The sequence below is a fragment of the Diceros bicornis genome, chromosome 34 (genome assembly GCF_020826845.1).
Source record: "Diceros bicornis minor isolate mBicDic1 chromosome 34, mDicBic1.mat.cur, whole genome shotgun sequence".
Classification (NCBI taxonomy): Eukaryota; Metazoa; Chordata; class Mammalia; order Perissodactyla; family Rhinocerotidae; genus Diceros; species Diceros bicornis.
This window is the reverse complement of record NC_080773.1, coordinates 38,193,397-38,216,760: the sequence shown is the minus strand read 5'-3', so window position 1 is coordinate 38,216,760 and position 23,364 is coordinate 38,193,397. Positions and strand designations below refer to the sequence as shown.

General features: G+C 48.6%; 1 protein-coding gene across 4 annotated transcripts; it reads left to right on the top strand.

Moving 5' to 3' along the window:
• Positions 1 to 12,698: 12,698 nt before the first annotated feature.
• On the top strand, positions 12,699 to 19,739 carry LOC131397547 (zinc finger protein 132-like). 4 transcript variants are annotated; one of them, XM_058530632.1, is made up of 3 exons: positions 12,699 to 12,913; positions 14,788 to 14,956; positions 16,966 to 19,739. In XM_058530632.1, exons 1-3 carry the CDS (start codon positions 12,899 to 12,901, stop codon positions 18,870 to 18,872), a joined length of 2,091 nt encoding a protein of 696 aa, XP_058386615.1. In that variant the 5' UTR covers positions 12,699 to 12,898; the 3' UTR covers positions 18,873 to 19,739. The 4 variants fall into 4 exon arrangements, with proteins under 4 accessions (XP_058386615.1, XP_058386614.1, XP_058386613.1 ...); XM_058530631.1 differs by having other exon boundaries at positions 12,699 to 12,919; XM_058530630.1 differs by lacking the exon at positions 12,699 to 12,913 and adding an exon at positions 12,929 to 13,143.
• The last annotated feature ends 3,625 nt before the right edge of the window (positions 19,740 to 23,364 follow it).

The window sequence follows — 23,364 nt, the reverse complement described above, 5'->3', positions numbered from 1 at the left end:
GAGAAAAGGACTCACTCCTTTTATGAGAGAAACCTCTGTGAAAGGAACTTTTACGAGGAAGCTGTCAGCCAAAAATTGAAACTTGCACATCCCAACACCCCTACCAGGAAATAGCCTGTGAGTGCAATACGTGGGAAGCTTTCAGGAGCTACATTGCACTTTCTAACCTGTCCAGGTGCTTTGCCAGATTACATCACTGCCAGATGCCATGTCACCTCTACCAGCTGGCAGGTCGCCACAGCACGTGCCTGTCATCTCAACATACTCAGGGATGGCAGACCTTGTGCTCTCTCATTCCCTGGAGGGAGCCATGAGTGATGGGAGCCCTTTGGGGTGGCCTCATTTTCCACCTCTCCCATGTCCCAGTGGTTGCCCTGACCTAGTTCTCTCCAGGAGGATCTGGAGTCTGAGGACTTCCAGAGGAAGTTTCCCTTCTTTGTGGGCATTGTTGAGTCTACAGATGATGCCTGCAATGGATTTGTCCAGCCTTCAAATCACCCAACCCTGGAATCGCCTGCCTCTATAGAGAGTGATAATAAAGGCCTTATTGGTGGAGCCATCTCTAATCTTGTGACTCCATCTATTGTGTGTGGGGAGAGACTGAGAACAAAATTGAGCTCTAACAGTCCAAAGCGGGGAAGGGCTTTGTGGGAGGCCCGAACATAGACAGTAGAATGGTAAGGAATAGTTTGCAGTCTTGTGTCCCAGATGCAAGGACTACCTGTTGGGCCCAGAGCTTTGGGAATTGGGTATTTGGTGTGGCAATCTCCAGTACTTCCTGGTCATGTCTCATACTCCCCAATGGTGTTGAGGGGCCACTGTCTCCTGGGACCTGCCCATGAGTAAGGCACCTGAGGTCCAGAATCTGTAGGTAGGTGTCACTGGATGTAAGATCTGCAGGGGCCAAGTGGAACCATAAGTGGGTGCAGAAACACTGGGCTTGAGGTCAGGGAATCAGGGAGACTGGCAAATGGAGGAGGTATGGCTCGTGCTGTGCCTGGGCTGCATCACACCACTCACAAGAGCTGACTGCTCAACTCCACATTCAGTGACATCACATGGGTAGCTTCAAAAAAACAATAGCTCTCTGCAAAAAACAAATGAACCTGATACGCAGTGTTTGCCAAATCTGCTGACAGTCACCTTGGCCACAGGAGAGACTCACCTCCTCATCTTGCCCTCTAGAAAAGTGTGACATCCCTTTAGAACGGGCACAATCAGTGGTGTGCTGCTCATTGCCAGAGCAAATAATCTAAAGGTGGTGTGGATTCCTGTAGCCTCCCTGGGCTGTTCACTTCAAGGCCATCACTGCATAGCCAGGGACCCTGGGACTGAGAGAAGGGAGATTCTGTAGTCCAGGATTTTTGTGGCCCAGCCAATATTCCCATGAGCATGGTGGCCATGGCCTTCATCATCTGCTGGTTTCTGCTGCTACTGAGGCAGGGCTTTCCCCAGGTATAGGGGTCAGAGATGGTGAAGCAACATATGGTTGCCCCATTTTCTGGTTTTCCAAGAGGAGTGAGAGATCTACATTTTTATGTGGAGGCTTTTGATTTTATAAATGTTGCAAGCTATTTCCCAAAAATTTCTATACAAAGTTGTGTATGTGTGTGTGTGTGTATATATATATATGTACACACAAACACACACACACACACACACCCAGGAACACATGCAGTCCACATTATACGCAACCTATATATGTGGGCTGCACATGTGTTCCTGGGTCAACACTTGTGAATCTCAGAAAATAAGCAAACCAGGTTGTAGGGAGGCCAGACATGTAGGGTATCTCCAGATGCGAAGGCTTTTGGCCCAGTATTTGCTCCATAGCATGTGGCAGGGGCAGTGGCACTGCAGCCGCCACTCCACTCAGGATGACTCTTCCCCCTAGTCCCCTTAAGCTGACCACACCAGGGTGGCATCCCAGCCAGCTTGTGGTCAGCCAAGTGTGCAGTGAGTCGGTCTCAGCTCTCCCCAGCATCCCAAGACATCAAGGTGACCCCTAAACTCAGGCCATACTTTCTGGGTATAATAATTGTCTTCCACCAACATGGGGGGCTTGGCATCATGGTTAAAGTCCAGGTGAACCTTGAGGCCTCAGAAATCCAAGCAAGGACAGACATGGATCAGCCAGAGCTCAACTCCTTGTACCCATGTGGTCAGCTATGGTTGGACAGCCCTCATAACACTGCCCCCATGCATGGGGGAAGTCTTTACCCGCCTTCTGCTCTCCCCACCAGAGCTCTGTGCACACCACCCAACTTACCAGAACCTTAACATTTTCCTGGTGATGCCAGAACATGCCAAACAAAGGCCTGTTGGTTCTGAGTGTTTGATCTCTCCAGAGTACCAATATATGTGGAGCTGAAGTTCTCCCCAGCGTGAGGTGTCCAGGGACCCTCAGCCTGCACAGGCCCCCCCCTGGGTGTTAGAGTTGCCTGGGGCCATTTAGACTCAGGCCTCAACCAGAGCTCAATCCCCTAATCCTGAGTGGTCAACTATGTGTAGACCTTGTAAAATTAAGTCTTTTGGTGAAGAGACCTTGATTTGGTGAAGTGTCCTTGACTTCATCCTGCTTTCTGGTCTTTCCAACAGGGCTCTGTGTAAGGCAGCCAGGCTGCTGTGTGTGTGGCACACGTCTGTGTCTGTGTAACTGTATGTGTGCATGTGCCAGAATAGCCAAAAGAAAGCCCTCGTGGCTCTGAGTATCTATGAATTGGGGCTACCGACATTCATCTTGACTCTACAGGAAGGTCAGCCTGTGAACCAGCCACAGAGGACGGCAGCATTGATTGACAGCCAGAGGCAGCCCTTCTGGTGTGTGTGTGAGGAAGATCAGCCCGGAGCTAATATCTGATGCCAACCCTTCTCTTTTTTTGCTAAGGAAGACTGGCCCTGAGGTAACATCCCTGCCCATCATCCTCTACTTTATATGGGACGCAGCCACAGCATGGCTTGACAAGTGGTGCGTCGGTGCCCGCCTGGGATCCGAACCTGCGAACCCCGGGCCACCAAAGCAGAGTATGCACACTTAACTGCTGCACCATCAGGCTGGCCCCCAGAGGCAGCCCTTTATTTTTATTTATTTATTTTTTTGTGAGGAAGATCAGCCCTGAGCTAACATCCATGCCAATCCTCCTCTTTTTGCTGAGGAAGACCAGCCCTGAGCTAACATTGCTAATCCTCCTTTTTTTTTTTGAGGAAGATCAGCCCTGAGCTAACATCTGCCAATCCTCCTCTTTTTGCTGAGGAAGACTGGCCCTGGGCTAACATCCATGTTCATCTTCCTCCACTTTATATGGGACGCTGCCACAGCATGGCTTGACAAGCAGTGCGCTGGTGCACGCCCAGGATCCGAACCGGCGACAGCTTGGCTTGACAAACAGTGCGCTGGTGCATGCCCAGGATCCGAACCGGCGAACCCCGGGCTGCCGCAGCAGAGCGTGCGCACTTAACTGCTTGCGCCACCGGGCCGGCCCCCCTCCTCCTTTTCTTTTCCCCCCTTTTCTCGCCAAAGCCCCAATAGATAATTGTACATGATAGTTGCACATCCCTTTAGTTGCTGTATGTGGGACGCCACCCCAGCATGGCCGGACAAGCCGTGCGTTGGTGTGCGCCCAGGATCCGAGCCCGGGGCCGCCAGTCGCGGAGCTCACGCACTTAACCGCTAAGCAACGGGGCCAGCCCCGAGGCAGCCCTTTTGACATCACTTGAGCCCTAGATCCACTTACTGCCTGAAGCCAGATGCCAAGTGGACTTTTGGTTTCAACGTAGCAAAACTGGCCAAGACAATTCAATGGGGAAAAGATAATCTTTTCAACCAATAGTGCTGGAACAACTAGATAGCCATACACAATAACAACAACACACCTCTACCATATGCAACCTCAAGTCACATGGAAAGTTAACTCAAAATTGATCACAGACATAAGTGTAAAACTTATAACCATTAAAATTCTAGAAGAAAGCAGTGACTTTGGATTTGGTGGATTTCTTAAATATAACATAAAAAAACATGACAATAAAAAGATAAATCAATTGGACTTCATCAAAATTTTAAACTTTCACTTTTCAACAGTCACTCTCAAGAAAATGAAAATGCAAGCCCAGGCTGGGAAAACGACCTGCAAAACAAATTATGACAAAAGACTTGAATCTGGAATATATAAAGAACGCCTACATCTTAAAAGACAACCTAATGTTTAAAAGTGGGCGAAGGTGACCTGAACATTCACTTCACATAGATGGCAAATAAGCACGTGGCTTCTATGCAGAATGTGTTCTTTTATTTCGAGCTCACAACACCCCATTGGTGTTCCAGAGACGGTGAGGCAGTTAAGAGCACAAACTCAGGAGCTGCACACTGTACAGTCCTGTCCCACGACCCCAGAAAATTAGTTGTGTGCTCCTGGACACGTTACAAAGTCTCCATGATCCCGTTTCCCTATATTTAACTGATGATTTGTATGGTTGTGGCAGATCTGCAGGTCCTGAGAAACTGCACCCCCTCCCCCAGGGGACTGAGTCATCAAGGCAGAGTCGTGGCTGCCTTGTAGACAGGGCGCAGTCACTCCAGGCGGCCAGTCTCTCCCACTCCCGACTTTCTCACACTCAGTGTTTCCTTACCACCTAATATACCCACCTGGCTCTTAAATGAATACAAGGAGGTGACCCTGCCTAACAGGGTCTGGTGTCCAGAGGGCAAAGAGCTTCCTGTCACTGCTGCTGGGATGTGATGCAAAACACCTCCAGAGCAGGAGAGTAGCAGCCTCTCCTCCTGGATCCACCTCTCCCTTCCCCAGGTGAGCTCTTGTATCCAAGTCACAAGATACAGAACATGGAATCTTTCAGCCTTTCCCAGGAGGGCATGGAGCAGAAATGCAAATTAGGATACACACTGGAAAGGAAGAGGTCAAATTGTCTTTATTTGCAGATGATGTGATCCTGTATGTAGGAAACCCCAAGGAATCCATTTCAAAGAAAATCCATTTTAAGAAACTTACTATAATAAACAAGTACAGCAAGCTGGCAGGATAAAAACCAAAACCCTAGCAAGAAAGAATATGAAAATGAAATTAATGAAATGAAATTAATGATTCCGTTCGGAGTGGCCTAAAGGAGAATAAGATAGGAGTAAATCTAACAAAGGATGTGCAACACTTGTACCCTGAGAACTATCAGACAGTGTGAGGAGACACTGCTGAGAGACATTCCATGTTCATGGATTACAAGACTCAATGTTTAAGATGCCAATGCTCCCTAAATGGATATACGGATTCCATGCAATCCCTATCGAAACCACAGCTGATGTTTTGGGTAGAAACTGACAAGTTGATCCTAAATTCATGTAGATTATGCAAAAGACTTACAGTAGCCAAAACAATTTTGACAAGGAACCAAGTTGGATTTACCTTACCTAATTTCAAAAGTTTCTATGAGGCTGTGGTAATCAAGACAGTGTAGTACTGGCACAAGGACAGACATATAGATCTTGACAGACTTGAGAGTACCAAAGTTCCCTTACTCAATTGATTTTCAACAAAGGTACAATGTGGAAAGATAGTCTTTTCTACAAATAGTCCTGGCAAAATTAGATATCCACATGTGAAAAGATGAATTTAGACCCTTACCTCACACTGTACATAAAAGTTACGACGAAATGGATGACAAGTATAAATATAATAGCTAAAACTATAAAATTTATAGGAGAAAACACAGGAGAAAAATTTTCCCTTTTGGTTAGGCAAAGAATCTTTCAGATAGGGCACCAAAAGATAATACATAAAAGAAAAAACTAATAAATTAGACTTCATCAAAATGTAAAATTTTGTTCTTCAAAAGACACAATTAAGAAACTGAAGATAAGCCACAGAATGAGAGAGATGCTTGTACATATATTATGGATTCTGAATACAGAACATATAAAGAAGTTGTACAACTCAGTAAGAAGAAGCCAACCCAATTAGAAATGAGCAAAAGATATGAACAGACATTTCATCAAAGATGACTAGATGGTTAATAAGCATATGAAAAGATGCCCAACATCATTATTCATTAGGAAAATGTAAATTAAAACCCCATTGAGATTACGGTTTAATGAGTACAGAGTTTCAGTTTAGGATAATGAAAAAGTTTTGGAGATGTATAGGCATGATAGTTGTACAACTGTGTGAATTTACTTAATGCTACCGAACTGTACACTTAAAAATTGTTAAAATGATAAGTTCTATGCATATTTTACCACAATTTTAAAAAATCCATTGAGATACCATTTCACACCCACTAGGATGACAAACAACACCAAGCGCTGATAAGAAGGTGGAGAAATTGGAATAGTTCTACAGTGCTGGTGCTAATATGAATGATACGGCCACTCTGGAAAACAGTTTGGCAGTTTTTCAAGAGTTAAAAATAAACTTATGATATGACTCAGCAATTCCACTCCTAGGAATCGACACAAGAGAAATGAAAATATACGTCTACACAAAGGTTTGTAAGCAAATGTTCCTAGCAGCATTATTCATAATACCCAAGAACTGGAAACAATTCAAAAGTCCACCAACGGGTGGTAGATAAAGAAAATGTGGTATATCCATGTTATGAGAGGTTCAGGGATTCGATCAGAGATGTAAAAAACACTTTCCACTCCAAGCAAATGGACTGAAGGTATACTTTATTATATAGAGGATAGTAAAGGCGATAGTCTGCAAACAGATCCGAATAGGTCAAATAATAAGAGGGAAAAAACACCAGCTTGACTGGAAAGGGAAAACATCCTCAACGGCTGAGATAGCAGCAGATTCGAATAGGTCATATAAGAACAGGGAAAAACATCAGATTGATCGGAAAGGGAAACACCAGATCGACTGAAGGGAAATGACACAATCAACCGGAAAGAGAAACACCAGGTTGACCGAAAAGAGAACACATCAGATCAATTACTTCACAATAAATCAATTACTCACAACATCCATGCCCCACTGCTGGGAGAGTCCTGTCAATCGACACGGCTGGGCAGGAATCACACGTCCTGGGCAAGGCGTCCCTTCCACAGGTGGAACTCGCACCAGGCCTCAGTTTTCAGCAGTTTATATAAGCAGTTACAGAGTTTACAGAGCAAGCATTTTGCATTCCCACGCACAAATGGTTATCAGTGGCATACGTCCCAGCCCAGTAGTTGTGTACATGCATTGTTTACCCTGCTTATCGTCCCAGCCCAGCACAGATGGCCAGTCTGCCCCAGGCTGCGGCACCCAAAGGGCCTTGAAATTTTTACACATTGCAACTCTCTCCATGGGAGAAGGGCCAGTTCCCACCACGCAGAAAGCAGCTTTTATATTTCTTTTTGTGCTGGTGGCTGTAGGTCAATGGAGCGGCCAAACATGGCTGTACTCATGTCAAGACAATCCATACAAGCGAATATTATTCAGCAATAAAATGGAATACTGACACATGATGTAACACGAATGAACATCAAAAACATTATGCTAAGTGATAGAAACTATACACAAAAGGCTACATATTGTATAAGTCCAGTGATGTGAAATATCCAAAAACGGTAAATGTATAGAGATATAAAAGTTAGTGGTTGCCAGGGGCTGGGCGTAGGAGTGGGTTTTGTCTACAAGTGTCCAAAGGAACTTTTTGCAGCAATGGCAATGGAGTGAGATGATAATGGTGGCACAACTCTATAAATTTACTAAAAATCATTAAATTGTACACCTATAATGGGTGTATTTTATAATACATAAATTGTACTTCAATAAAGCTATTTAACAAACAGGACTATGGGCTGTTCTTTCTCATAGTCCAGGAGTTCCTGACCATGTGGTGATTACTAAAAGTATCCAGCCCTCTGGGAGACAACAGGAATGCATAAAACCTTTACATTACGAGTATAGCTGTGGGAGACATACATGGCTACAGGCCTTCAGACCCAGTGTACACCCTCATCCTATGAGGGCCCAACCATCGAGCAGTTTGCCAGGCTCCCCCATGCCCTACTTCCTCACACCCAGTGTCTACTTACCCACTTACAGTACCTACCTGGTCCTTGTTGGAATACGAGGGGGTGATACACTACCAGGGCCTGGCCTCCAGAGGACTTCCTTTCAACACTGCTGGGGGAGACACTCCCCGGAACAGAGACCATCATCTTGCTTCTTCCAGGCCAACCACTGCCTTCCCCAGGCAAACTCTAGGTCAGAAGCTTCAGAACACAGAGGCTTTCATTCTTTCCCAGGGGAGATGGGGTAGAAATGCAAACTGGGTCACAGCTGGACAGAGATGCTCCATGCCTTGCTGCTGTGTCCTCTGTCAGGTGCTCCAGGGGCCCTGATGGCCAGTCTGGGAGCACCTCTGTTCTGTTTTCAATTTACTCCATCTGCTAAACAGGAATCCAGCATCAAAGGTGAATTAATTGGTGAGGTATTCATTACCAAACAGTTCGGAGCAGTCTGAGGTCACAGTACCAGGGCTGGGTGATGACAGGAATGCAGAAAACCTTTATGTCATGCAAACTAGAAGAAGCTCAATGAAGGCAGACTTCACAATGTCCATGAACAACAGGCAACTTACCCAGAAGCCCCCCCAGAAACCACCCCATCAGGCCCCTCGCTCACAGTGGGAGTCATGTCCATGCCAAACTCAGTCACGGGTAAGCAGCACGACGCCACTCCAGTGAGTCCAGGGCCACTCACCATCCCTCCAGGGGAGTGCAAGCAGGGAACAGGGTCTGCTTACGCTGTTGGGGGGTGACCATCAACACAGAAAGGCTTCTTCCACAGGACCCAGCAGTGCGAAAGTTCTCCCCAAGTCCCTCAGCAGGTCACAAAGTACAATGTGGCCCCTACAGGCTTCCCCACATGCAAAGCAGTCATGAAGTGTCTCCCCAGGTGGAGGTTCTTCTATATGAAGTCAGCTTGTGGCTGAAGGCTACTCATATAGGGTCTTTCTTGGGTGTTAACTCTTTTTCACTGAATGAAGTTAAAAAAAAAAGAGGCTGATTATTTAAAATGAAATGTTAAAAAAAAAAAAAGGCAGCTGAAAACTTGACTCCATTCACTGCTCTCAAAAAGCTTTTTTCGAGTGAAGCTTCTGGTGCTGGGCGAGGTGGGAGCTGTGGGCAACAGCTCCCCCACACTGGCTGTACTCCTGGGGGCTTTCTCCAGTGTGTCATTCTACACAGAACAAAGCAGAAACTGCAGTTTTCTGCTCTCCTACTTACTACACTCACAACTTAGTAAATTGCTGCTGCAAAACAGGATTAAATCTGTGAGACGAGGCTTTCCAACATTAGCTGTACTCATTATGCCTTTCTCCAATAGGGCTTGTGTGAAACAGGTTCAATATTTTCCTGAAAGGTTCCACGTAGTTACTGCATTTGTATAAGTGTCCTCTGGTGTGAATTTCTGGGTGCTAATTAGAGAGGAGCTCTGAATGGAGGTGCCCACATTCTCTGCACTTCTGAGTCCTTTATTACTGGGGATGTTTTGGTGCAGGGGGAAATGCAAAATTTTGCTCAAGGCTAGGCCACACTCCCTGCCCTTATAAGGGCTTTCTCTGGGGCGAACATTCTGGTGCTCACAAGGAACAGAGCTCTGGCTAGAGGCTTTCCCATGTTACCACACTAGGAACATTCAAAGATGTGAACACACTCCCACTTTCTCAGGATGAAGACAAAAGTGAAGGTCTTCCCAGGTTCCCAACGTACTTAGGACTTTTTTCCCATTCTGAAGTTTTCTGGTGGTAGAAAAGGGTTGCTTCTCCTTGAACACTCTCCATATGCTATGCGTTTATCAGGTGTCTCTTCAGTGTCAGTTCTCTGCGGGTTCTGCAAAACGTGGAGTTGGCAGGGCCTCAGGGTCTGGTGACAGATAGGTGCTGTATACTGAGGGGAGTCCAGGCCTCAGACTATCAACCCTTTGCCCACCTTCCTCAGAGGGAACAAGCCAGTCTCCTGGAGGAACAGGTTTCAAGAACTATTTAAGGCTACATATCAGCCTAGGACATGTTAAAGGGAGACCAATGGTGAGGACCTGGCCATAAGAGCGGAGAAGGAGAAAGGGTGAGAGGCAGAGAACAGAGAGGGGTCAACCAGGGGATGGGAGTCAGGGGAAAGCAGGATGGAGTCAGAAGGGTCAGAAAGATAAAATAAAGCCATGGCTACTGACTCCAGCACCAGGGCTACAGAAGGCACAGGTCAGGTACCAGGTGACAGACCAGCCCACTGCCACAGGCCCTCCCACTCCTGTCTTGCACTCACCAGGACTGGTGCTCCATGGGCCTCTCTGGTCATGGACTGATTCACGTTGCCCTGTCCGCCAGCCAGGCCTCCTGGCTGTGTTCAAGTTGGGTGACCACACTGGGGGTGGGCGGGATGAAGGCAGTAATTCTTATGATCTGCTACTTGGGCTGTGAAACTTTTGACCCTGGACCGTGGAGGTCAAGGTCCCAAGGCAAAAGGTGTTGGGGTTGTTTGTAGAGCAGTCTGGAAGAGGTAGCAGGACGTGGGCCAGCACCAGGGCCAGCAGCACCGCTCCCAGGGAACACGGCGGCCTGACCCACTGAGGACAGCACCAGCTATTGGGCTCCTCAAAAAAGGAGCCCACTTTTTTCCTGAAAGATATGTGACCTTGTCCTCAAAGTAACTGGGCCCTGCAACACTGGGCTGGGGGGCACATGGATGCGATCTAAGCACTGGGCAAGGGACCTGGGACCCCAGTCTCTACCATGCCAGCCGCTTGCCCTTACATCTTCCTAGCCCTGTCCCCTGACACACCTGCGCCCTCTCACATCTGACAGCATGGGCCCTCCTCCTGGAGGTGCACGCTCCCCAGATCCACTGGTCTTTGGACAGTGATTCTCTTTCTCTGCACCCACCTCCTCCACTACCTTAGTCTGGATGCCCCACGCTCACCTCAGGATCCATTTTAACCACAACTTAAGACACTCCTTCCAAAATCCCATTCTCAGGCCCATCCCTGGTCTAGGCCACCAGTGCACCGCAGGCTGGACATATGGAGGGCAAACCAGAACTCCGCGTGTTCATGAGCGGATGTGTCACCTCCACTCAGAGGTCAGACTCTACACCCACGAAATCCAACTGCTAATCTTCCCCAAAACATCCTCCTCCTGCCAACTCTGATCTCCAGGGGCAGCACCTCATTCTTCCTAAACCCTTGGGACAGTCCATCATCCCCCACTTACATTCACTCCACAGATGTGGCAGGAAATCCCATCAACTCCATCTTGAAAATCTATCCAGAATCTGATCACTTCTCCCACCTTTCTTGCTTCTGTTCTGGACAGGCCACCATCATAACTGCCTGAAGAACATTGCAGCAGCATCCACATGTATCTCCCTGCTTTCAACCCGGCCACAACCCCTCTCCCTCCAGTGTGTTCATTCAGTGTGCTCACTCAGCATCCACTGGGATGCTTTCAGAACTGTAACTCGGATCACCGCCATCCCTCTTCTATTCAAAATGTTGTCTGGCTCCCAGCACATTCAGCCCGTCAACAGAGACAGGACTCTTCTCCTCATGCTCTTCGTTCCCTGCAGTGCAGACATGAGAACTTTCCTTGACGCTCTCAGGTCAGCCTCACCTCCGAGTCTTTGCACGTGCAGATCCCTCTTGCCTGTACTCTCCACATCTTATCATACCGGATTCTGAAATGGAAATCCCACCTGTGAAGGCTCCGCTGTCCTGAACAGCGAGGCCTGGGGCTCAATCGGGGACTTGGACACTGGGGCTAGAGTCCAGCCGGACGGGACCAGGAGACTTCCTCACCCGTGCCTGGTCCATCGGCTCACTGATCACAGTGATGACCCTCAGTCCAGCCACATGCTGGGTCATGACCTCAGAACAAGTGGGTTTTGAGCCTCCATTCCGCTCCGTAAAGCGGACTCAACGCCAAGGGCGAGAATCCGGGGCGGCCAGGGGTACGGACGGGCTTCGGCAGAGGCCTGGGCCGACACCCCCGCGCTGTGAGGGCTCTGGGAGGCGGGACATTCGCTGCGGGCACGGGGCGTATAGAGCACGGAGGCAGGACCTCCTCGACGCTCGTGCCTTCCCCATTCCCGTTTCCGCGGGCCCGAGGAGCCTGCCGGACGCCGACACCAGCCCGCCAACTCCGCCCCTCCGCCTCAGGCAGACAAAAAAAGCCAGACACCAAAGCGACGGTCCGACACCGGAAATCCCGTCCCCCGGCGCTGCCGTTCCGGAAACGCCCCTCCTCCCTAGGCTATCATTGGCCAAAGTCCGCACGCCCCCCTCTCCTGGGCCCTCATTGGCCAGGACAGGACGCACGGCGAGCGACTGTCTGGGTAACGTAGTTCGCGTCGCGTGAGCAGTGACGCGGAGTGCGCCCTTTCTCATCACTTAAACAACGACCAAGCTGCACCGCGACACGCTGAGGAAAAAGCGTCACAGTGGGTGGCGGGCCCTGAGCCAGTGAAGGCTCGGTACGGGCGTTTCCGCGCGGGCCGCCGAGGATGGGGCGGGACTTCCGTCGTCGCCATTGCAGGCTTCATTTTGCGGGGGTGGGGCCGGTCCGCGGACTGTCGCTGGGACTGCGGGAGAAGGGGCGGGGAAGGGCCGGGAGCGTCAACGCACTTCTGCACCCGTGTTCACCCCCGGCCAATGAGCCCTCCTTCCCGAGCCCCGGTTTCCCGGGTGTGGAACAGACGCCGCGAGTCTCTGCACCCCGCCTTCCTCCCACGGTCTTCGGGCGCATGTTTCCCGGTGAAGACTGAGGCCCTGAGTGCGACCTCGGCCCGCGGTCACCCGCTCAGTGGGGCGTGGGGCTCGTAGAAGCACGCGGGGCTCGGCCCTTCGCCGCCTCCCACGGCCCCGCCCCGCCTACAGGTTCCGACGGGGCCGCGGCGTCGCTGATGGATGTGGCGCAAGTGAGTGTGAGTGCCCCCGCCCTCGTGATCCTGGAGCCGCGGTGCAGGGAGTGGTGACGTCCTGGCCTCTTCGCCTACACATGAGTCTCGGCCCTGAGGGTCCCTTTTCCCTCGAATCCTGAATCCAGGCCCGAGGTTGTATGGAGGGGCTCACATTTCTGGAATCCTGTAGGATAAGGTCTGGAAGGGTGTCCCAGGCACAGGGACCAGCGTGTGCAAATTGCTTGGAAGTGAGTATAAGGTGGAAGTGTTCAGGGAACCGCAGGTCTCTGTTTCGTCTGGTGGAAATAGAGAGCAGGGGGACCGGAGTCGGGCATGGAATGGCAGGCTGAGGAGCTGGGCCTCTTTTCTGAGTGTGGTGGGAGTTGTGGAAAGTTTAGAGCAGAGGATGGAGGTGATCTGACTCAACTCTTAACAGGCTGCCTCTGGATGTGAGTGGAGAACAGACTGGGTGGGGTTGAGGGGTTGTGAGGTTGGAGGCAGAAACACCATCATGGAGGTGACTGCAGCAACCCAGTGGCTGGGCCGGAGGGGAGCCTGTGGAGGTGGGAGAAATGGTTGGCTCCTGGATCTGCTTTTTAAGTAGGGTCGCTAGATTTCCTGATGTGGGGCAGTGAGAGATCAGGGTTGACCCTGATAGGTTTTCAGATGTGGATTGGTATGAGGAGTAGTTTACAGAGGAAAAATAAAGAGTTGGGTTTTGGCCTTACTGTATTTGAGATGTCCCAAAGACTGCCAAATTGAGGTGCCAGTGTGCCTCTTAACATGCGGGTATGGATTTATGCCAGGTCCAGGCTGGAGGCATTCAAAGAGTGGAGGCTGTGTGTGGATGCTGTGCAGCTGTGGGTTGGATTCAGCATGGTGATCAAACCTCTGAGCAGAGAGTAGACCTGGGACAAAAAAATGAAGCATGGAAGTAATAGAGGTAGGATGGCAGTGGGGCCTGAGATTAGATTGGTTTACCTCTCTACAGCTCACCAGGTTTTTATGACCATCCTCCTTGGGGCCTGGGGCTTTTGTCATACTATTGGAGGAGCAGGGGCATAAAAGGGTCAGCCCAAGCTAAGAGTCCCCAAGCCGAGGATGGGGCTAGTGGGTCTGGTATTATGTGTTAGGAGGAACAAGGACAGCTATGACTGGTGAGGGGACAGCATGTGAAAGGGCAGAGGTGAAGAGAGCAGGGGTGTTTGAGATCTACTTGTAGTTCTCGGGAGGTGAAGGCTGAAGTGAAGGGCGAGGAGGGGAGGCATTAGCTGGAGGGGTGATGGCTGCCCCTGGCAGTGGGAGTTCTTGGAGATCTTGGGCAGGCTAGGGTGGGTTTGGATCCTGGTTGCCTTTGTCAGGTATGCCATGTGCACAGTGGGATGTGGGGACACTAGGGAGATGCCTGTGGTGTGGACAGGTGATAGTGGGGAGGAGGGTGGAGATATGAGGATGGTGTGGTCCAAAGAGTGATATGTACAAGGTAAGGGAATGTAAACCAGTGGGTCCAAGGCCCTGGTACTAGAGGCTCAAGGAAGAAAGGAGAGCCCAAATTGTCTTGTATTTGGGAGGTGATCTGGGGGACACAGGGAAATTGGCCAGTGGTGTGGCTGCTGCATGCCAGCCCAGAGCTCAGACAGCGTCCATCTGCCCACCTTCCTTTTGTTCCTCCGGGTTGGACTGGCCTCGATACAGGGACCAGTGGAACTACATGGAGAGAAAGATACCAGTGGTGTCAGGGCCTGTTATCTCCTCTGAGGTGGGGGCCTGAGAAGGAGGAGGAGCTGAGGGGATCATGAGAAGAGGAAGTGCCAGTGGTAGATGTGGCAGAACTCTGGGTCATAGGCCAAGGGCCTGGATGTGTCCATTTGACTATTTTGTTTGTTTTTCAGCTCACCTGCTGGCCCCCTGGCTCAGCTGTCCCACCATTTCGGAGTCCAGTGACCTTTGAAGATGTGGCCGTGTACTTCTCTAAGGAGGAGTGGGGGCTCCTTGATGCAGCCCAGAGGCACCTGTACCACAACGTGATGCTGGAGAACTTTGAGCTCGTGACTTCACTTGGTAAGGCCCTTATGGCCTGCTCCAGCATGGTGACCAGCTTCTGCCCTATGCCTTCAGCCCATAGAAAGTTCTGTTCATCCCAAAGCCAGACCATGGAGGCTGCTTGCTTCTCAGGTTTCCTGTTGTAGGTGCTGTGGATGCTGGAACTGGGCTGTGTGCACTACCCCTGTCTCCCCTGAGCAGCCTCAAGAGCAATCCTATAGCTGTTGCCCAGGGGCCTTCTGGGAGCAGAGGCTAGGGATCAGGCATCTCTGGTCTGCCTAATGGATCCGACTGAGCTTGACCAGTTCCTAGCTGGGTGACCCATTGTGGGGCCATGCTTAGGTTCTGTCCCTTCCCGCATGAGACATTTTTTAAAAACAGCTTTATTGAGATATACCATAAAGTTCACCCCTTTATTTTATTTTATTATTTTATTTTATTTTATTTTAATTTTATTTTAAATTTTATTTTAATTTTATTTTATTTTATTTATTTTATTTTTATTTTTATTTTATTTTTTGTGAGGAAGATCAGCCCTGAGCTAATATCCATGCTAATCCTCCTCTTTTTGCTGAGGAAGACCGGCTCTGAGCTAACATCTATTGCCAGTCCTCCTCCTTTTTTCCCCCAAAGCCCCAGTAGATAGTTGTGTGTCATAGTTGCATATCCTTCTAGTTGCTATATGTGGGACGCGGCCTCAGCATGGCCGGAGGAGCGGTGCGTCAGTGCGTGCCCGGGATCCAAACCTGGGCCACTGGTAGCGGAGCGTGCGCACTCAACCGCTAAGCCACGGGGCCGGCGCAAGTTCACCTCTTTGAAGTATACAATTCAGTGGTTTTTAGTATGTTTGAATAGTTGCATAAATATTACCCTAATCTAATTTTAGAACATTTTCATCACCTAAAGAGAAACTTTGTACCCATTACTATCCTCCCTTATCCCTTCCCCCCCAGTCCTAGACAACTGCTAATCTACTTTATGACTATGTAAATTTATTTGCTTATTCTAGACATTAAATATAAATGGAATCACACAATATATGTTTTTCTGTGACTGGCTTTCACTTAGCATGTTTTTGAGGTTCATCCATGTTGTAGCACATATCAGTACTTCATTCCTTTTTATGGCCGAATAACATTCCACTGTATAGCTATACCACAGTTTGCTTATCTATTCATCAGTTGATGGGCATTTAGCTTGTTTCCACTTTTTCACTGTTATGAAAAATGTTGCTGTGAGCATTCATGTTCAAGTTTTTGTGTAGATATGTATTCATTTCTCTTGGGTAGATACATAGGAGTTGCCAAACTGTTTTCCAAATTGGCAGCACCATTTCACATTCCCACTGCAGTCTACCAGTGTTCTAATTTCTCTGCTGCCTCATCAACACTTGTTATTGTCTTTTCTCTTACAGCTGTCCTAGTGGGTGTGAAGTTATAGCTCATTGTGGCTTGGATTTGCATTTCTCTAATGACTAATGATGTTGAGCATCTTTTCACATGCTTATCAGCCATTTGTGTATATATATGTATTTACATATAGGTATATATATATATATGTATATATGTATGTACAAACACACAGTCATGTGCTGTTTAACAACAGGGCTGTGTTCTGAGAAATGCATTGATAGGCAATTTCATCATTTTGCAAATATCATAGAGTGTCCTTAGACAAACCTAGAAGGTGTAGCCTACTACATAGCTAGGCTATGTGGTACTAATCTTGTGGGACCACCGTCATATATGCAGTGGTCGTTGTATGGCACGTGACTGTATCTTTTTTGAGAAATATCTGTTCAAGTCCTTTGCCCCGTCTCTGTGTTCTTGCCTCTGATGAGGCCTCCTTTAGTCTGTGGCTTGGCTGGCCCTCATCCTGTCCAGTGGGCCCTTCACTCTTATTCTGGCTCCTGTGACCTGTCAGCAATCCCTTGGACCCATTCCTGTATGTGTCAGTCACACATTTCTAATGAGTCATGCTTTCCACCAGTGGAACACTCAGTTAACTGGAAATTTCTCTGCTTTCAGGTTGTTGGCATGGAGTGGAAGATGAGGAAGCCCATTCCAAGCCAAATGCTTCTGTAGAAGGGATCTCACAGGTCAGGATCCCCAGTACACAGTATTCCACCCCAAAGGCTGACACCTGTGACTTGTGTGGCCCATTCTTAAAAGACATTTTGCACCTGGACGAACATCAAGGAACACCTCCTGAGGAGACCCCCTGTGCCTGTGGAGCATGTGCACACCTTCACCAGCACCAGAAGGAGCACAGTGGAGAGAAGCCTTTCATATGGGACAAGGGCAGGAACTCGTCTGTGAAGAGCTCTATAGTCTGCCTGTCAGAGAAGCCCTTCACTTGCAGGGAAGGTGGTAAGGAGGTCTCAGGAAGCCATGACCTCATCCAGCACCCAGCCCCTGACAGCAGTGGGAAGCCACGTAGGAGCACAGAGTGCCGGGAGGCCTTTCCCCACAGTTCCGGTCTTGGGCAGCTCCTAGAACTTCATAACACACAGAAGCTCTTCAAGTGCAGTGACTGTAGAAAAGCCTTCCAGAAGAGCTCTGCCCTCTTCAACCACTTGAGCGCTCACTCTGAAGGGATACCAGTTAGATGCCCAACAGTTGGAAATTCCTTAGAGGAGAAATCAACCCTTGTTAATCACCAAAAATGTCATACTGGAGAAACATCTCATGTGTGTAAGGAGTGTGGGAAGCCCTTTAGTCACCCATCTAAACTGAGGAAGCACCAGAAATTTCACAGTGGAGTAAAATATGAGTGCAGCGACTGTGGGAAAACCTTCAGCCACAAACTTACACTTGTTCATCACCAGAGAATTCACACTGGGGAAAGGCCTTACAAGTGCAGTGAATGTGGGAAAGCCTTCAGTAACAGGTCACACCTCACTCGGCATGAGAAAGTTCACACTGGAGAAAGGCCTTTTGAGTGCAGCAAATGTGGAAGAGCCTTCAGTCAAAGCTCCAATTTCCTTCGGCACCAGAAGGTTCACACCCAGGTAAGACCTTATGAATGCAATCAGTGTGGTAAAGCTTTCAGCCGCAGTTCTGCTCTCATTCAGCACTGGAGAGTTCACACTGGAGAAAGACCTTATGAGTGCAGTGAGTGTGGAAGAGCTTTTAACAATAACTCTAACCTTGCTCAGCACCAGAAAGTTCATACTGGAGAACGGCCTTTTGAGTGTAGTGAATGTGGAAGAGACTTCAGCCAAAGTTCCCACCTCCTTCGACATCAGAAAGTTCACAGTGGAGAACGGCCTTTTGAATGCAGTGAATGTGGGAAAGCCTTCAGCAATAGCTCCACTCTAGTTCAGCACCAAAAAGTACATTCTGGGCAAAGGCCTTATGAGTGCAGTGAATGTAGAAAAGCCTTCAGCCGCAGCTCCAGCCTGATTCAGCACTGGAGAATTCACACTGGAGAAAGGCCTTATGAGTGCAGTGAATGTGGGAAAGCCTTTGCTCACAGTTCCAGTCTCATTGAGCACTGGAGAGTTCACACAAGAGAAAGGCCTTATGAGTGCAGTGAATGTGGGAAATTCTTTAGCCAAAACTCCATTCTCATTAAACATCAGAAAGTTCACACTGGAGAAAGGCCTTATGAGTGCAGCGAATGTGGGAAGTTCTTTAGCCGAAAGTCTAGCCTCATTTATCACTGGAGAGTTCACACCGGAGAAAGGCCTTATGAGTGTAGTGAATGCGGGAGAGCCTTCAGCAATAACTCTCACCTGGTTCGTCACCAGAGAGTTCATACACAAGAAAGGCCGTATCAGTGCAGCCAGTGTGGAAAAGCCTTTACTGAAAGGTCCACACTTGTTCGACACCAGATAGTTCACACCAGAGAAAGGACTTATGAATGTGGCCACTGTGGGAAAATCTTCAGCCGCCTCTGCAACCTTGCTCAGCATAAAAGGATTCATACCTGAATGGAGCCTTATGGAAGTGGCCTTTGTGAGAAAAATCTTAAGTCAAATTTCATGCAGCAGAATACTCACAGAGAAATTACCTACAGGTACCATTACTATGGGAAAGCCTTCAGAAGCTGCTCTGCCTTTTCTGAGCAGTCCAGGAAGCTGGGCAGAGCTGTTTCCCCCCTGGAGCATAAACCTCTTTCCAGCGTGCGTGGAACCAAATATTTGCAGCAGTCAACTACATATGCATGGAGAAAACAGCTCCCTGTGCCTCCCTTCCCCTTTCCTGGAGGGAATCTGGATTGTCCTGGGCCCATTGGAATGGCTTCATTCCCATTGCCTCTGAGAGGGTTAGGGAATGAGCTGACCCCACGCTGGTCGAGGAGCCTTGAGGGATGGCCAGTTTGGGCTTCTCAAGAAGATACCTGTTCCTCATGGATGGCATCAAGTCTGCATGTAATCCCAGTGATGTGTCCAGTGAGCCCACAAATCACCCTCCCCTGGGATCATCTACCTTGGTCTGCTCTATACTGTGTGATAAGAAAGACTTTATTGGTCAAGTCACCTTTAATTTTGGGGGTTGTGTTGGGGTTTGTTGAGAAAAGAAATGGGTAGTGTGGGGGATGGCTGGTAGGGGACACCCAACAGCATCTGCTCAGAGTATGGTGGGAATGCAGAAAGTTGCTCTGTCCTATTGTGGCCTACTTTGCGTTGCTGTCTGAAGGGCTCGTGGAGTGAACATGGTTGTCTGTTTCAGAGTTACCTGAGCACAGAGCTCACCCTGAGGAGGGAGTATGTTAGTCTGCAACACTAGAATGTTGGATTGGGTGGCAGGTCCCTAGTTCCCAGGGAGAAGTCTGGGTTTTTCCATCTGTCTGAGGAGAAGCCTCAGATAGAGGCTTCTGGTTCCTGATAGAGATATGACCCTGGGAGACCAGCAGAGGCCCAGTGGGTACTCTCTGTGGATGGAGAAACACGGTGTGGGGTAATAGGGGGTTGGGGAGACTGGTAAACTATGGGCCCATGCCATCCTGGTCAGAGGAGCAGGCACAGTTCTCCATCAGCTGTGGCTGTGCAGGGAAAGGCAGTTACACTAATCTGAGACCCCTAACACTAATCTGAGACCCATAGGGGCCATGCAGGAGCATCATTAGTACAGAAACACTGGGTGGGGCCAAGCCCCATGGCTTAGTGGTTAAGTGCACGCACTTCGCTACTGGTGGCCTGGGTTCGGATCCTGGGCGCGCACCAACGCATCGCTTGTCTGGCCATGCTGAGGCAGCGTCCCACATACAGCAACTAGAGGCATGTGCAACTATGACGTACAACTATACTGTGGCTTTGGGGAGTAAAGGGGAAAAAAAAAGAGGAGGGTTGGCAATAGATGTTAGCTCAGGGCCGGTCTTCCTCAGCAAAAAGAGGAGGATTGGCATGGATGTTAGCTCAGGGCTGATCTTCCTCACAAAAAAAAAAAAAGAAACACTGGGTGGTGTTGAGAAGACTTATAAACTAGAGACGACTTAGCTGTTCTAAAGATGGATCAAAAACTCCTCCAGTGCCTCTGGCCAAGTGGGATAAGAGTGTGCGGAACTCAGGACCCGCAGACCTGTGTATCACCCACAACTGAAATCCAAATGTTTTAACCTCCCTGGGCCGTTCACCTCATGGCTGTCACTGCTCAGGTAGGAACCCCAACACTGAGGGGAGACAGAGCTCATGGTATGGGGAGTGGTTTATGTGAGTACCCAGGCTTTCTAGAGAATCACACAGCTATGGCTATCATTACTCTACTTCTGGCTGCCACCAAGCAGGTCTGTCCCTAAGGGGTGGGGAGACAACATAGTGGAGTTAATAGCGGTTTCCTAGACCTCCTGGCTTTCCAAGAAGAGCCAAATATTTGGATTTTTATGTGGCTTTTGATTTTATAAATGTTGGATCCTTTTCCAAAAACATACCAGTACAAAAGCAGTTTACTGAAACCTATAAGTAGGCTATATATGTTCCCCTGGGCCCTTCCATGAGTCCTGGAGGGAGAAAGACCAGGAGTCCTCTGACACAGGAGGCTTTGGCCTACAGCATCCATCCATACTGCATGGTGGGTCAGAAGCCACTGCTACTGTCACCTCTTCCCAGGGTGATTCTCCCCGAAGCCCCTGAGGGGACAAGGAATGATAACCACATTAGCGGCAGAACCCAAGGCAGGCTTGCCGTCAGCAGAGTTTACGTCAGGACTGCTCAAGTACTCCCCAGCACTGTGAGTGTTTGGTGGATCCTCCACCCTGCTCAGGCCTCTCCTGGATGTAATAATTGTCTTCCACCAACATGGAAGCTCACGTTGGATCAGAGTTATAAGCCAGCTGAGCTACATGGGATTCAGGCCTCCAAGCAAATTGGGGTAGGACAGACACTGGTCATCAGAGCTCAATCCTTTATTTCCTGTATGGATAGCTATGGTTAGATCTCATAAGATGGCCCCCAGTTCATGGGTAAAGAGTCTTCTGTGGTTGCTCTGAACCAGCCTTCTGGTCTCCCATTGTGGCTCAGTACCCAGCAGCCGATCTGTTGGGAAAGAGAGATGTTTGTCAGTGATGTCAGAACACTCCAGGCAAAGGCCTGATGGCTCTGACTGTTGAGCTGCCCAGGATACCAGTATGTGGGACTCAGTAGTTCCGTTGATGTCAGCCCACTCTCAATCCAACAGGCAGGTGCCTTCGGGCCTTCGATGTAGTTGATAGACTGATACTGTGCACTCAGCCCTAGCCAGTGGAAACTCTTCTCCTCTGGCTCCATCCAGCAGTTCCCTGCCCTTGGGCCTTTGCCTGTGCCCTCTCCCATGAGGGACACCCTCCACTGTCTTCTCAATCTCTCCCAACTTTGCCTCTCCCACTGAGCTGCATTATCCCTTCTCCATGTTGGTGTCAGCTTCTCTCTTCTCTTTGATGCCTGAACCTTCGGTCTGACACCAGCCCTTTGCTACCCTTATGTTTTCCCACATGATTGCACCCACAGATGCAAATGTTTCAAATCTCAAGGGTTTATTTGTTTTTCTGAAAGAAACAGAAATGGCTCACGGCATCGTTGACCTTGGAGACTAGTGCTAAACAAGGTGTTCTTACAATTTTAAAGGTTGTATGACTTAGCTTGGGCTGCTACAACAAAATACCATAGACTGGGTGCCTTACCAGCACTAGAACATCAATAATCACCACTTCCTTTCAACATTCCACTGGAGGTTCTAGTCAGTGCAATAAGGAAAGAAAAAGAAAAGGCATCTGGATTAAAATGTGTGCCTTTCCGTACATAGGGCACAATTGTGTTCTCACACACCCCCCAAAATGAACACAACCCCCAAGATTACAAGTGGCTTAAAAAAAAAAAAAGACCTGACCTGTGTTATTTAATTTAGAGCAGTGTAAGGTACCACGTTTCAGGGATGAGTGATGTGAAGGCTGTACAAATCCAGGATAGGTATATGTACAGTCAACAATGTCCATAAAAAAAGAGAAATCTTTGATGGAAGCCCCCAGGCCATCCCTGGTTAGAAATGGGCCCCAGGGGGAGAAGGGTCAGGTCCTGAGGGAAATGGGAAACCATGGGGCTGGATCTCCAGTCTCCTTTGGGAAGGACCCTTTGCTGCATGGAGAGGAGAAGGGGAAGGTTCCCTGAGCATGCTGAGTTCCAGCTGAAGGGGGACAGAAAATCCAGCTGCTCTTCCAGGTCTCACAGTCCACTCCACCCAGTTCAAACTGTGGGGAAATAGAGATATTAAAATTAGTCATCAGTGCTGGTGGAGGGATAGATCAATAGAACAAAACAGAGAACCTAGAAATGGACCCACACATACAGGCCCAAAGGATTTTTGACAAAGGTGCAAAAGCATTTAAATGGAGGAAGAATAACTTTTTAAACAAATGGTGCTGGAACAAATGGATAACCACAGGCAAAAAATAACTTAAATTTCACACCTTACACAAAAATGAAAAGGAATCACAGATTTAAATATAAAACAGAAAACTAAACTTTTTAGAAGAAGCAGGAGAAAATTTGGGGGACTTAGGACCAAGTGAAGAGTTCTTAGACTTGACTAGAAAAGCACAATTCATAAAAAGAAAAATTGGATCACATCAAAATCATTTTAAAATGAGAAAATTATAGAAGCAGCTTAGTGGCTGCTAGGGGTTAGGGTTGGGGAATTGGCTATAAAAGTGTAGCCTGAGGGAGGCCTCCGTGGTGTCTGAACAGTTCTATATCTTGATTGAGGTGATAAGTTCCATGAAGCTACACGTGATAAAATTGCACAGCACTACACACACGTGCATGCACGTATAACGTGAAATCTGAATATGCTCTGTGGATTGTAAAAAAGTAGAATCATTAAATGTTAGATTAAAAAAAAAAAGTCAGGACTACACGAAAGAAGCAGCCTTGATGACTTCCCTTCACTAAAAGGTAAACGCCAAGTGCAGTGGTCACCTAAGCCCCCAGGAGACAGACACGAGGACAGACC

Bases quoted from the DNA above. Each gene is read 5' to 3' on its own strand.
- LOC131397547 (XM_058530630.1), top strand. From the start codon at position 13,054: ATGGAGGGGCTCACATTTCTGGAATCCTGTAGGATAAGGTCTGGAAGG. The intron at 13,144-14,787 runs GTGAGTATAAGG...TTTGTTTTTCAG, and splicing joins CGTGTGCAAATTGCTTGGAA to CTCACCTGCTGGCCCCCTGG. The intron at 14,957-16,965 runs GTAAGGCCCTTA...CTCTGCTTTCAG, and splicing joins TGAGCTCGTGACTTCACTTG to GTTGTTGGCATGGAGTGGAA.